Here is a 15,915-nt window from a genome sequence, read left to right on the forward strand (position 1 = left end):
GGAACTCCTGGGCTCAAGCAAATCCTCCTGCCTGAGCCTCCCAGGTAGCCAGGACTACAGGTGCATGTCACCACACCAAGCTAATTTGTTTGTCATCTATTCTTAAGTTAGTACCACATTTTATTCTTTTTTAAATTTTATTTTTTTTGAGACAAGGTCTCACTCTGTCACCCAGGCTGGAGTGTAGTGGTGCAATCTCAGTTCACTGCAACCTCCGCCTCCCAGGCTCAAGCAATTCTCCCACCTCAGCCTCCAGAGTAGCTGGAACTACAGGTGCATGTCATTATGCTTGGCTAGTTTTTGCATTTTCTGTAAAAAATGAGTTTTACCATGTTGCCTAGGCTGGTCTCAAACTCCTGGGCTCAAGATATCCACCTTCCTCAGCCTCCCAAAGTGCTGGGATTACACACATGAGTCACTGAGGCCAGCCAGTATCACATTCTTGATCACTGTAGGTTTGTGGCAAGTTTTAAAATTGGGAAGTATAAGTACTCCAATTTTTTGTTTATTTGTTTTAGGGTTGTTTTGGCTATTCTGGGTTCCTTGCAATTCCACATAAATTTTAGGATCATCTTGTCAATTTCTACAAAGAAGCTAGCTGGTATTCCAATAGAGATTATGTTGAATTTGTAGACCAATTTGAGGAGTACTTCCATCCTAAAAGTATTAAATCTTCCAATCCATGAACATGGGACATTTTTTGATTTAGATCTTCTTTAATTACTTCCAATCATGTTTTGTAGTTTTCAGAATGTAACTTTTGCATTTTTTAAATTAAATTTACCTCTAAGTATTTTATTCTTTTTGATGTTATTATGAATGAGATTGCTTTCCTGATTTCATTTTTTGATTGTTCATTGCAAATGTCTAGGAACACAACTGATGTTTGCATACTGATACTGTATTCTGTAACCTTGCTCAATTTGTTTATTAGTTCTAATAGTTTTTTACTAGATTCCTTAGGAATTCCATATACAAGTTTATGTCATCTGCAAATAGAGACAGCTTTAATTCTTCCATTTAAATCTAGATGCCTTTTATGTTTTTCTCACCTAATTGCCCTGGCTAGAATCTCTAGTCCAAAGTTGAACAGAAGTAGCAAGAGAAGACATCCTTGTTCCTGATCCTTGGGGGAAAGCTTTCAGTTTTTCAACACGAAGTAAGATGTTAGTTGTATTTGTTGTAGATGCCCTTTATCAGGGTGACTAAGCCAAAGTCTTAGGTCTTGTTTCCCCTGTATATCTGCAATGCCACTGCCTTCATCTGGTCACACATGCCTCATTTCTTCTAGGGGTTGCAGAAATGGAAGAGATCCTCAAGTGGAAAGAAGTACTCCTTCCCTCTTTGCGTATTCTTAACCTTTCTCATACATGTCTCTACTCTAGAACAGACTACATGGTTTTGTTCCTGTATCTGCCTTTCAACTAGTCTCCTGGCCTCCAGTCTTCATGGCTGTCCATCTCCAACATCAAAGATAGCAGTTTTTCCATTCCACTATGCTGCTAAGAAGGAAAATTAATTACATCACTCTCACTCAAAACCTGCTACATAATTCCCATTGCCTGCAGTCTGGCCCCCTACTCATTTCTCTACGTCTTGCCCCTCTAGCTACCTAATATGCTTACCTATAGGTATCATCCACAGTGGACGACCCTAGACTCCCAGAAAGAGCCATTCCCCTCTATTCCATGCCTTTGCATACACTGTTTCCTTCCCAAGTGCGCTTTAATAGCTAGCAAAATGCAGCTTAGATCCCCTGTGTTGTGGGCTCTCTTGACTTAAGCTGCTCTCTCATGGCTCCCACAGTATTCTCTTCGAAGATGTGACAGTTCCTTAATTACTAGAATTGTGCAGATACACCTTCCCCACTAGGCTGTAGACAGATCATTCCCTGGTCATCAGGATTGAATGATTAAGATCTGTGTCCCAAGTGCAAACATCCTATAGTCCTCAAGTATCTGGTGACTGAATTAGCCACCAGGAATGAAAAAAGGGAGGACAGAAAGATACTGCTTTCATTATAAAAGAATATGAGTTAGTAACATTCCAGTAAGTCCTTGAAACACAGTCTAAGGACTACTTTTTTTTTCCCCATAAAATTAAACACTTCTTAGTGTTTAAAATAAGCAGCATTTACACAGAAGCAGCTCTATGTTAACCATCTAGATGCTGGGACTTTGATACAACAGTGCAGACACAGTAGGGCCAGAGATGCCAGGAAGGCCGTGCTGTGTGCAGGCTGCGGTGTGTGCGGGCAGTGTGCGCACTCACCAAGGACAGACCAGCTGACCGCCCATTTTCCCAAGACCTCCCTCCCTGCAGCAGCTGTGCACATCAGGGCCCCTTGACCCCATGGGCCACGGTCCCTCCCTGCCCTGGCTGTGACGCAGTGGGCAGGACGTCTAGTCCTCTCTCGTCTTCCTGAAGGACTTCTTATAAATCTGCGTTCCAAATTATTCTACAAAATTCCTCAACAACCTCTCAAAACAGTGCTAGAAATAGTTTACACAACGAACATCAGGAACCTGATGGAATGCAGTAGTAGTTAATGGGCCAAAGGTAAATTAAGATTATTTGATCCAAGTTCAGATTTCTTGGTAATCTCTATTTCTCTCAGTTCCAGGCCTACTTCTGCCTTATACCTATAACCAACTTCTTTTTTTTTTTTTTTTTTTTTGAGACAGGGTCTTGCTCTGTTGCCCAGGCCGGAGTGCAGTGGCACAGTCTCAGCTCACTGCAACCTTGAACCCCTGACCTCAAGAGATCCGCCCGCCTCGGCCTCCCAAAGTGCTGGGATTACAGGCATACGCCACCACACCTGGCCCTATAACCAACTTCTAATGACTTAACCATTCTATTCTAATATAGGGCTTTGAAGTTACATCAGACCAGCCCCTAAAGGCAGCTCAAGGCTTACCTGAGCCGAGATGCCTATGAGGAGCAGCCACTTCTGGTACTCATCAGTCCGGTAGTGAATCACCTGGCAGCCCGCCAGACTGGTATGTCTATCAAACATCTTCATGGGCTGGGAGTCACCTTCCATGCTCCAGTGGTAGACTGCAGTCTCGGTCACCAAGGCAACAGTGTTCACAGAAACCCATTTCCAGAAAATCACCTCTTCTGCCATAGAATGAGCCTTCATTTTACTCTTCATCTCAATATTAAAGATCTGAAGTGTCTTCCCAGCTAGTATTTGATATAATAGAGATTAAAGAAAGATAAATTAAAAATCTGAAAGACAAATTCGTATACTCTTAATTCTGAATTATTTTAATATTACTTTAGGTTGTACTGCTAATCTGATTAACAGGGTCTGAAAGATGCTGCCAGAGTAGTAATTAACCATATCTTAATGTCTAAATATTGAGAAGAGCCTGTATGCATTAAATTCTTCTTCAGAAGAATATAAAAGCGTATAAATATTCACAGAAATATGTGAATAACAATGAGAAATTAGTTCTACTGAAGCACGCTTCTCTTTCAGATTGGTTTCTTTTTGTTTCAAAATACTTTTCTGGATAAGTCAGCAAAAACATAAGACATCCCTTCTCTGCGCAGTCTCCAATTTTCAAGAAAGACTACAACTATCCCTTCACATTAAACCAACTTCTCCAAATTTGTCTTAAATTCTAGACCAATGCTGACAAATGGAATTTTCTACAATGTTGGATATATTCTATATTTGCATCCATCACAGCAGATAATAGTTATATGTGGCTATTAAACACTTAATATGTATCTAGCAAGATATTTCAGGAACTGAATTTATACTTTTATTTAACTTTAATTAATTTAAATGTTAAACAATCCCATGCAGCTAATGCCCAATAGGACAGTACAGTTCTAGACAAAATATTTGGCATCGATTCTCTGGCAAGAGACCCATATTGTTTCTACCTGTAGCAATGAACTAAGTTTTGATTTTGGAATCTATACAAAATTTAGAGCTAACATAAAATATTAAAATATTGCTTCCCACAAAGATTGGGAACAAGGAAAGGATTATTTCTCTGACCATTTGTTTTGACACTGAGAATGACATAGCTAGTGTGATAAGGCAAGAAAAATAAAAGGCATAAAGATCAAAAAAGGAAGTAAACCTGTCTTAACTCACAGACAACATAATTATTTACAAAGAAAATCCTACGGAATCTACAAATCTACAAAACAACTATTAGATTTAATAGGTGACTACAGGAGTGCAGCAAGATGCGAAGTCAACGTACAAAAATTTGAATTGGGCTGGGCACAGTGGCTTACACCTGTAATCCCAGCACTGTGGGAGGCTGAGGCAGGTGAATCTCTCGAGGTCAAGAGTTTGAGACCAGCCTGGTCAACATGGTGAAACCCCATCTCTACCAAAAATACAAAATTTAGCTGGGCATGGTGGCAGGTGCCTATAATTCCAGCTACTTGAGAGGCTGAGGCAGAAGAATTGCTTGAATCCAGGAGGCAGAGGTTGCAATGAGCCAAGATGACACCACTGCACTCTAGCCTGGGTGACAAAGTAAAAACGGGTCTCAAAAAAAAAAAAAAATCAACTGAATTTTGAGATACTAGCAGCAAACAATTTGGAAATATAAAAAAGAATTCAGGCCAGGCATGGTGGCTCATGCCTGTAATCCCAGCACTTTGGGAGGCCGAGGTGGGCGGATTACCTGAGGTCAGGAGTTCAAGACCAGCCTGGCCAACATGGCGAAACCCCATCTCTGCTAAAAATACAAAAATTAGGTGGGTGTGGTGGTATGTGCCTGTAATCCCAGCTAGTCGGGAGGCTGAGGCAGGAGAATTGCTTGAGCCTGGGAGGCGGAGGTTGCAGCAAGCTGAGATTGTGCCACTGCACTCCAGCCTGGACGACAGAGTGAGACTCTGTCTCAAAAAAAAAATTCATAACACCACCCAAAACAGCATTTTGGAGTAAATTTAACAAAGGGTAAGCAAAGTCTCTACACTATAAAATATTCCTGAAAGAAAGTAAAGGCTTAAATCAAAGAAGGGGCATACCATTTTCATGGATCAAAACACTTAAAATTGCTAAGATGTCATTTTCCCCTAAATTATCTACAGATTCAATGGAATCCCAATCAAAATACCAGCATACTTTTCCTTCTTTCTTTTTTATAGAAAGAAGGAAAGAGACAGGGTTTCACTTTGTTACCCAGGTTGGAGTACAGTGGAGCAATCATAGCTCATTGCAACCTCAAATTCCTGGGCCCAAGTGATCCTCCTGCCTCAGCCTCCCAAGTAGTTGGGACTACAGGCATGCACCATCACACTCAGTTAATTTTTCTGTTTTCTTTTTCTTTTTTGAGACACAGTCTCTCTCTGTTGCCCAGGCAGGAGTGCAGTGGCATGATCTCAGCTCAATGAAGCCTCCACCTCCCAGGTTCAAGTGATTCTCCTGCCTCAGCCCCCCGAGTAGCTGGGATTACAGGCACATGCCACCACACACACCTAACGTTTGCATTTTTTGTAGAGACAGGGTTTCGCCATGTTGGCCAAGCTGGTCTCAAACTCTTGACCTCAAGTGATTTGCCTGCCTCAGCCTCCCAAAGTGCCGCGATTATAGGTGTGAGCCACCATACCCAGTCTAATTTTTTTTTTTAGAGACTAGGTCTCGCTATGCTGCCCAGGCTGGTCTCAAATTTCTGGCCTCCTGCAATCCTTCCATCTTAGCCTGCTGAAGTGCTGGGATAACAGGTGTAAGCCACCACCCTGGCCCAGCATCTTTTGTTTGGTGGAAAATAAAATGATGTTATAACGAATATGGAAATGCAGAGGACAAAGAATAGATATAACAATTGTGGAAAAGAGCAAAGCTGGAAGACTTACGATACCTAACGTTGAGACATTCTATAAAGCTATTAATAAAACCTATGTTATTCTCATAAGACACACAGATCAATGAAACAGAAGAAAGTCTAGAAACAGCTGCATGCACTGATTTGATAAAAGTGCCTCAAAAACCTCAACAGGCCCAAACACATTTTTTATAAAAATAGAAAAATCCATCCTAAAATGTATATGGAATCTCAAAGGACCTCAAAAAGCCAAAATAATCTTGATAAAGATGAACAAGTTTGGACGATCTCACATTTCCTGAATTTAAATCTCATTACAAAGTTAAAGTAACCAAATGTATGGTAACAGCATAGAAACATAGACACCAATGCAATATAAGAGAGAACCCAAAAATGAACCTTCACATATATGATCAAATGATCTTTGACAAAGGTACTAAGACCATTCAGTAGGAAAAAAGAATACTCTTTTCAACAAATAATACTGGGAAAACTGGGTCCACAAAATAATAAAATTGGACCCTTACCTTATACCATATACAAAAAGTAACTCAAAATGGATTAAAGACCTAAACATAAAAACTAAAATCGGCCGGGCACAGTGGCTCAAGCCTGTAATCTCAGCACTTTGGGAGGCCGAGACAGGCGGATCACGAGGTCAGGAGATCGAGACCATCCTGGCTAACACGGTGAAACCCCGTCTCTACTAAAAAATATAAGCCGGGCGAGGTGGCGGGCGCCTGTAGTCCCAGCTACTCGGGAGGCTGAGGCAGGAGAATGGCGTAAACCCGGGAGGCGGAGCTTGCAGTGAGCTGAGATCCGGCCACTGCACTCCAGCCTGGGCGACAGAGCGAGACTCCGTCTCAAAAAAAAAAAAACTAAAATCACAGGCAGAACCTGAGTCCTGTTCTCTCATTTTCCTCCCCAGACAGCATGAGTTTCACCACTCGTTCCACTACCTTCTCTGCCAACTACCGGTCCCTGGGATCCGTCCAGCTGCCCAGCTACAGTACCTGGTCGATCAGCAGCCCAGCCGGCATCTATGCAGATGTAAGGGGTTTGGGCTCTCAGATCTCTGTGTCCTACTCCACCAGTTTCCAGGGTGACTTGGGGTCCAGGGCCCTGGCCACTGGAATGGCCAGCGGTCTGGCAGGAATAGGAGGCATCTAGAATGAGAAGGAGACCATGCGAAGCCTGAACGACCACCTGGCCTCCTACCTGGACAGAGTGAGGAGCCTGGAGACTAAGAATCAGAGGCTGGAGAACAAAAATCGGGAGAACCTGGAGAAGAAGGGACCCCAGGTCAGACACTGGGCCATTACTTCAAGACCATCGAGAAGCTGACGGCTCAGATCTTTGCAAATTCTGTGGACAATACCTTCATCGTTCTGCACACTGACAATGCCCATCTTGCTGCTGCTGACTTTAGAATCAAGTATGAGACAGAGCTGGCCATGCGTCAGTCTGTGGGGAGCAACATCCATGGGCTCTGCAAGGTCACTGACGACATCAATGTCACTGGGCTGCAGCTGGAGACAAAGATCGAGACTCTCAAGGAGAAGCTGCTCTTCATGAAGAAGAACCATGAAGAGGGAGTAAAAGGCCTACAAGCCCAGATTGCTAGCTTTGGGCTGACTGTGGAGGCAGATGTCCAAATATCAGGACCTTGGCAAGATCATGGCAGATATCTGGGCCCAATATGACAAGCTGGCTCAGAAGAACCTAGAGAAGCTGGACAAGTACTGGTCCCAGCAGATTGAGGAGAGCACCACAGTGGTCACCACGCAGTCCGCCGAGATCAGAGCTGCTGAGCTGACACTAATGGAGCTGAGATGTCCAGTCCAGTCCTTGGAGATTGGCCTGGACTTGATGAGAAATCTGAAGACCAGCTTGGAGAACAGCCTGAGGGAGGTGGAAGCCTGCTACACCATGCAGACGGAGCAGCTCGACAGGGTCCTACTGTACCCGGAGTCGGAGTTGGCACAGACCTGGGCAGAGGGACAGTGCCAGGCCCAGGAGTATGAGGCCTGGAACATCCAGGTCAATCTGGAGGCTGAGATCACCACCTACCGCCGCCTGCTGGAAGATGGGGAGGACTTCAATCTTGGTGAGGCCCTAGACAGCAGCAACTCCATGCAAACCATCCAAAAGACCACCACCTGCAGGATAGTGGACGGCAAAGTGGTGTTTGAGACCAATGACACCAAAGTTCTGAGGAACTGAGCCAGCAGAAGCAGGGTACCCTTTGGGGAGGGGAGCAGGAGGCCAATAAAAATTTCACAGATTAAAAAAAAAATCCCAACAATTAAAATCATAAAACATTTAGAGAAAACATAGGGGAAAAGCTTGATGATGTTGGATCTTGCAATGACTTTTTTTGGTATGACAATAAAAGAAAAAAATGAATTGGACAGCATCAGAGGTCACAAAAGAGAGAAAAGGCAACCCATAGAATGAGAGAAAATACAGGCATATCTCGTTTTATTATACTTTGCTTTACTGTGTTTTGCAGATATTGCATTTGTGTTGTTGTTCTGTTTTGAGACAGTGTTTCGCTCTTGTTGCCCAGGCTGGAGTGCAATGGCACGATCTCAGCTCACTGCCACCTCTGCCTCCCAGGTTCAAGAGATTCTCCTGCCTCAGCCTCCCGAGTAGTTGGGCTTACAGGCGCCCACCACCATGCCCAACTAATTTTTGTATTTTTAGTACAGACTGGGTTTCACCATGTTGGCCAGGCTGGTCTCAAACTCCTGACCTCAGGTGATCCGCCCGCCTCGGCCTCCCAAAGTGCTGCGATTACAGGCGTTTTTTTCGTTTCGTGGAGAAAAAAATATCAAAGGTTTGCGGCAATCTTCCATCAAGCAAGTCTATTGGTATCATTTGTCCCATAGCATGTGCTCACTTCCTGTCTCTGTCACACTTTGGTAATTCTCGTGATATTTCAAACTTTTTCATTATTATATTAGCTATGCTGCTCTGTGATCAGTGATCTTTCATGTTTTTACAGTAATTGTTTTGTGGTACCATGAACCACACACATATAAGATAGTGGACTTAATAAATGTGTGTGTTCTAACTGCTGCACTTACTGGCCATGCCCTAGTCCCTCTTCCTCTCCTCGGGCCTCCTTATTCCCTGAGACACAACAATATTGAAATAAGGCCATTTAACAACCTTAACAACCTTCCTTGCTAAAGGAAAGTGAAAGTGAAAAGAAGAATCCCACGTCTCTCACTTTAAGTCAAAAGTTAGAAATGATTTGGCTTGGTGAGGAAGGCATATCAAAAGCCGAGACAGACTGAAGGTTAGGTCTCTTGCACCAGTTAGCCAAGTTGTGAATGCAAAGGAAAAGTTATTTAAGGAAATTAAAAGTGTTATTTCAGTGAACACATTAATGATAAGAAAGCAAACAGCCTTATTGCTGATATGGAGAAAGCTGTAGTGGCCTGGATAGAAGATCAAAGCAGCCAGAACAATCCATTAAACCAGAGCCTAATCCACAGCAAGGCCCTAACTCTCTGCAATTCTATGAAGCCTGAGAGTGGTGAAGAAGTTGCAGAAGAAGTCTGAAGCTAGCAGAGGTTGATTCATGAGGTTTAATGAAAGAAGCCATCTCTATAGCATAAAACTGCAAAGTGAAGCAGCAAGTTCTGATACAGAAGCTGTGCCAAGTTGTCCAGAAGACCTAGCTAAGATCATTGATGAACACATTTTCAATGGAGAAGAAACAACCTCCCACTGGAAAAAGATGCCATTTAGGACTCAAGTGAGAGAGAAGTCAATGCCTGGCTTCAAAGCTTCAGAAGACAGGCTAACTCTCTTGTTAGGGGATAATGCAGCTGGTAACTTTAAGTGGAAGCCAAAAATCCCAAGGCCCTTAAGAATTATGCTAAATCTCCTCTGCCTGTGCTCTATGAATGGAACAACAAGAGTCGTGATGATAGTACACCTGTTTACAGCACGGTTTACTGAATATTTGAAACTCACTGTTCAGATCTACTTCTTAGAAAAAAAAATATTCCTTTAAAAAGATTACTGCTCATTGATAATGCACCTGGTCACCTAAGAGCTCTGATGGAGATATACAAGGAGATGAAAGTTGCTTTCATGCCTGCTAACATACCAATTCTGCAATCCATGGATCAAAGAGTAGTTTCAACTTTCAAGTCTTAAGAAATACATTTTTAAAGGCTACAGCTGCCATAATTAGTGTCTCCTTTGATGGATCTAGGCAAAGTAAATTGATAACCTCCTGGAAAGGATTCACCATTCTAGATGCAACTAAGAACATTTGTGATTCAAGGGAGGAGGTCAAAATATCAATATTAACAGGAATTTGGAAGAAGTGTTTTCCAAACCTCATGAATGACTTTGTGAGGTTCAGGACTTCAGTGGAGGAAGTCATTGCAGAGGTGGTAGGAACAGCAAGAGAATTAGAAGTGGAGACTGAAGATGGGACTGAACTGTTGCAATCTCAGGATCAAACTTGAACAGATGAGGAGTTGCTTCTCACAGATGAGCAAAGAAAGTGGTTTCTTCCAATAGAATCTACTCCCAGTGAAGACGCTGTGAACATTGTTGAAATAACTACAGGAATTTAGAATAGTACATAAACTTAGCTGATAAAGCACCAGAATTTGACAGGACTGACTCCAATTCTGAAAGAAGTCGACTGTGGGTAAAATGTTAGCAAACAGCATTGCACACTACAGAGGAATTTTTCATTAAAGGAAGAGTCAGTCCTGCGGAAACTTCATTAATGTATTTTTTTATTATTTTTTATTTATTTACTTATTTATTTTTTGAGATGGAGTCTCGTTCTGTTGCCAGGCTGGAGTGCAGTGGTGCGATCTTGGCTCACTACAACCTCCACCTCCCAGGTTCAAGTGATTCTCCTGCCTCAGCCTCCCAAGTAGCTGGGACTACAGGTGCCTGCCACCACGCCCAGCTAATTTTTTTTTATTTTTAGTAGAGGCAGGGTTTCACCATACTGGCCAGAATGGTCTCAATCTCTTGACCTCATGATCTGCCTGCCTCAGCCTCCCAAAGTGCTGGGATTATAGGCGTTAGCCACCGCACCCGGCCTGATGTCTTATTTTAAGAAATTGCCACAGCCACTCTGGTCTTCAGCAACCACTACTGTGATCAATCAGCAGCCACTGGCATCAAGGCAAGACCCTCCACCAGTAAAAAGATTACAACTCACAGCTGGGAGCAGTGGCTCACGCCTGTAATCCCAGCACTTTGGGAGGCTGAGGCCGGCAGATCACTTGAGGTCAGGAGTTCGAGACCAGCCTGGCCAACATGGTGAAACCCAGTCTCTACTAAAAATACAAAAATTAGCTGGGAATGGTGGCACATGCCTGTAATCCCAGTTACTCGGAAGGCTGAGGCAGGAGGATCCCTTAAACCGGTGGACAGAAGTTGCAGAGAGCCAAGATCGCGCCATTGCACTCCAGCCTGGGCAACAGAGACAGACCCCCGTCTTAAAAAAAAAAAAAAAAAAAAAGATTACAACTCAGTGAAGGCTAATAATGGTAAGCAATTTTTAGGAATAAATAGATTATTTATTTATTTATTTTGAGACAGAGTCTCTCTCTGTCACCCAGGCTGACATGCAGTCCTCAGACTCCTGGGCTCAAGCTATCCTCCCATCTCAGCCTCCTTGAGTAGGTAAGACTAAAGGCATGCACCACCACCCCCAGCATTTTTTTTTTTTGAGATAAGGTCTCACTGTATTGTTTCCCATGCTGCTCTTGAACTCTTAGGCTCAAGCAATCTTCCCACCTTGCCCTCTGAAAGTGCTGGGATTAGAGGTATGTGCCATCACGCCTGGCCAGAAATTATTACTTTTTTATTTTTATTTTTATTTATTTTCGAGATGGAGTCTCGCTCTGTCGTCCAGGCTAGAGTGCAGTGGCGCAGTATCAGCTTACTGCAACCTCCACCTCCCAGGTTCTTGCCATTCTCCCACCTCAGCCTCCCAAGTAGCTGGGACTACAGGTGCCCGCCACCACACCCGGCTAATTTTTTGTTTTCATATTTTTAGTAGAGACGGGGTTTCACCGTGTTAGCCAGGATGGTCTCGATCTCCCGACCTCATGATCCACTTGCCTTAGCCTCTCAAAGTGCTGGGATTACAGGCATGAGTCACTGTGCCTGGCCAAATTATTTCTTAATTAAGGTAATCCATTTTTTTAGAAATAATGCTATTTTGCGCTTAATAGATTACAGCATAGTGTAAACATAACTTTTATACACACTGGGAAACCAAAAAATTCATGTGACTCACTATTGTAATATTTTTTATTGTCGTAGTTTGAAACTGAACCCAAAATATCTTCAAGGTATGCCTGTATATGGAAATCATATATCCGACAAGGGGTTAATATCCAGAATATATAAAGAATGCCTACAACTCAACAACAAAAACCACAAATACTCCAATTAAAAAATGATCTGCGTGGGATGGTTCACACCTGTAATCCCAGCGCTTTGGGAAGCTGAGATGGGATGATCACATGAGACCAGGAGTTTAAGATCAGCCTGGACAATATGGTAAGACCCTGTCTCTACAAAGAAAAAATGCTTTTAATTAGCTGGGTGTGGTGATGCATGCCTATAGTCCTAGCTACTTGGGAGGCTAAGGTGGGAGGATAGCTTGAGTCCAGGAGTTCGAAGTTACAGTCTCTTAAAAAAAAAAAAAAAAAAAGGCCAGGCGCGGTGGCTCAAGCCTGTAATCCCAGCACTTTGGGAGGCCGAGACGGGCGGATCACGAGGTCAGGACATCAAGACCATCCTGGCTAACATGGTGAAACCCCGTCTCTACTAAAAAATACAAAAAAAACCTAGCCGGGCGAGGTGGCGGGCGCCTGTAGTCCCAGCTACTCGGGAGGCTGAGGCAGGAGAATGGCGTAAACTCGGGCGGCAGAGCTTGCAGTGAGCTGAGATCCGGCCACTGCACTCCAGCTTGGGGACAGAGCGAGACTCCATCTCAAAAAAAAACAAAAAACAAAAAAAAAAAAAAAAAATGACTACTATTAGAAAGGAAACAACGCACATAGCAAGTGTTAGCAAGAATGTGAAAAAATTAGAACACTGTGCACTACTGAGAATGTAAAATAGTGCAACCACTATAGAAAAGGGATGGCAGTTCCTCAAAAAATTTAAAAATGAATAATGATACGACCCAGTCAATTACTTGTGGGTAGAGAATCAAAAGGATTAAAAACAGGTTCTCAAAAACACATCTGTACGCTCGTGTTAATAGCGGAATTACTCACAGATTTACCTTTTTACCTCAAAAAAAGCTAAATCTAGCTGAGCTACACAGCTAGAAAAAAAGAGTTAATCTGACTATCCAGTTAGTTAGCCAAGCTATGCAACAACTCATATTATTACAATATTATCATCAATCAGCAAAACTGGTTTTTAACCACAATTTGAGAAATAAGGCTGCTGTTGCTAAAAGATAGTCTTTAATGAAGTCATGTTACACCCAGGCAATAATTAAGATGATTTCTTGAATTCACGAAAAGGAACAACCAAATTTGATGCAATTTTTTTTTGTTTTTTTTTGAGATGGAGTTTCGCTTTTGGGGCCCACGCTGGAGTGCAAGGGGGCGATCTAGGCTCACTGCAACCTCTGCCTCCCGGGTTCAAGCGATTCTCCTCCTTCAGCGTCCCAAGTAACTGGGATTATAGGCGTACACCAACATGTCCAGCAAATTTTTGTATTTTTAGTAGAGACGGGGTTTCACCTCGTTGGCCAGGCTGGTCTCAAACTCCTGACCTCAGGTGATCCACCTGCCTTGTGCTACCAAAGTGCTGGGATGACAGGTGCAAGCCATTGCACCTGGCCACAATTTGATGCAATTTATATCCAAAACACATGATCAGTAAGATAAAGGTTTGCTGCCTTAAAACAGTTCTAAAGTTAGCTATAACTATATTATAAACTTAAGTTTAAACTATATAAATTTATAAAACAACTGCTTTTGGACATAATTTAGGTGTGATGTAGTTTTGCTGTCTAGTTAAAATGGTAAATGTTAAACCCTCACTGTCTTCAGACACTAACAGCTTATGGTAAACAACTTCTAATGAGACTGAACTAAGATGGGAGCTCAAATCCACAAAAAGAAATAAAGAGCACTGGATATGATAAATGTTGGTTAGTATAAAGATTTCTCTTAATTTCATTAAATAATATCATATAAAACCATAATAAAACTATAGGTTATTGGGTTTATAACATATATAGATGCATCTTATTTTCTCTTTTTTCATATATTTTATATATTCATATATATGAAAGATAAAAATAGCGCAACAGATGGACAACGAAATGAAGCTATGCTGGAGTGGAATTTCTGCATTTTAATAGAAGTTAATATTAATAATCTGAAATCATTTGTAGTAAGTTAGGATGCATTTTATAAACCCTACAGCAACCACTATACACACACACACACACACACACAAAAAAAAAATAGCAAAAAGAAAAATTCAGAAGAATTAAAATGGTATGCTACATTTTAACAAGAAAGGCACATGGTAAGCAGCTGTGCACATGCTCCTGCAGTAGCCTATATACACCTTGCCAGAAGTAGGGTTTTTCAAAACAATCAAGAAAACTAACAAATCTTATTTATTTACTTTTAGAGACAGGGTCTCACTCTGTTACCTAGGCTGGAGTGCAACAGCACGATCCCAGCTTACTGTAGCCTTGACCTCCTAGGCTCAGGTGATCCTCCAGCCTCAGACTTCTGAGTAGCTGGAACCACAGACGCATACTACCACACTGGCTAGTTTTTTTTTTTTTTTAATTTGTAGAGATGGGGTCTCCCTATGTTGCCCAGGCTGGTCTTGAACTTCTGGTCTCAAGTAATCCTGTCACCTCAGCCTCCCAAAGTGCTGGGATTACAGGCATGAGCCACAAGGCCCAACCCAAACCTTGGTTAATGATCAAGAAAAAAAGAGAAGACACAAATTATCAAAATTAAGAATGAAAGAGGACATCACTGCCAACCCCAAAGAAATTAAAAGGAGGGAATATTATGAACAATTTTATGTCAACATACTAGAAGACTTAGATAACCTGGATAAATTCCTAGAAAGACACAAATTACCAAAACTGACACAAGAAAACAGAAAATCTGAACAGATTCACAGCAAGTAAGGAAGGTGAATTTGAAATTTAAAATCTTCCCACAAAGAAAACCCCAGGACCAGAAGACTTTCACTGTTGAATTCTATCAAATACTCAAAGAAGACAGAAATAAGTCCTTTACAGACTCTTTCAGAATATAGAGGAAGAAGGACTTCATTCTCTAAGGCCAACATTTGCCTAATTACAAAGTCACAAAAGGACATCACAAGAAAAGAAAACTACAGACCAATGATAAAAATAACAGAAAACCCTTAGAATATTAGTGAACAAAATTCAACATTAAAAAAACCACCATACACCATGACCAAAAGAGATTTACCACAGGAGTGCAAGGTTGGCTTAATATCCAATAATTAATTTATGTAATACACCACACGAATAAAGGACACAAACCATGTGATCATCTCATTAGACACAGAAAATAGAAGGGAACTTCTCCAACTTGATAAAAGATTTATCTACCCCAAATCCACAGCCAACATCATATTTAATTGTAAAAGGCTAAAAACTCCCCCACTAAGGTCAGAAATAATTCAACAATGTCTGTTCTTGTCACTTCTGTTTAATACTCTACTGGGTATTCTAGCCAATGCAATGTTGAAACCAACAGAATCTGGATTAGAAAAGAAGATGTAAAACTGTCTATTCACAGATAACATGATACAGTATGTAGAAAATGCCAAGGAATCCACTAAAAACTACAAGAATAAGTTTAATAAGTATATGGGATACAGAAAAATATACAAAAATTATTTTATTTCTATATACTAGTAAGAAACAATCCAAAAATAAAACTAAGAAAACAAGTCTGATCAAAAAATAATAAAATACTTGGGAATAAATTTAACAAAGAAGTACAGGATTTGCTCACTGAATATGCAAAACATCACTGAAAGAAATTAAAGATCTAAATAAACAGAGACATTAAATGACTAGAAGATT

The 15,915-nt window shown here is 41.6% G+C and overlaps 1 protein-coding gene across 1 annotated transcript in view; it reads right to left on the reverse strand.

The window, feature by feature from the left end:
* The window catches only part of CLTCL1 (clathrin, heavy chain-like 1), a 115,241-nt gene that overhangs the window by 72,672 nt on the left and 26,654 nt on the right, over nt 1-15,915 (reverse strand). Inside the window, exon 3 of the mRNA XM_011986070.1 lies at nt 2,883-3,186. Coding sequence (XP_011841460.1) covers nt 2,883-3,186 — 304 coding nt within the window. The remainder of the gene's footprint in view (nt 1-2,882; nt 3,187-15,915) is intronic.

The sequence above is a fragment of the Mandrillus leucophaeus genome, unplaced genomic scaffold (assembly GCF_000951045.1).
Source record: "Mandrillus leucophaeus isolate KB7577 unplaced genomic scaffold, Mleu.le_1.0 Scaffold291, whole genome shotgun sequence".
Classification (NCBI taxonomy): domain Eukaryota; kingdom Metazoa; phylum Chordata; class Mammalia; order Primates; family Cercopithecidae; genus Mandrillus; species Mandrillus leucophaeus.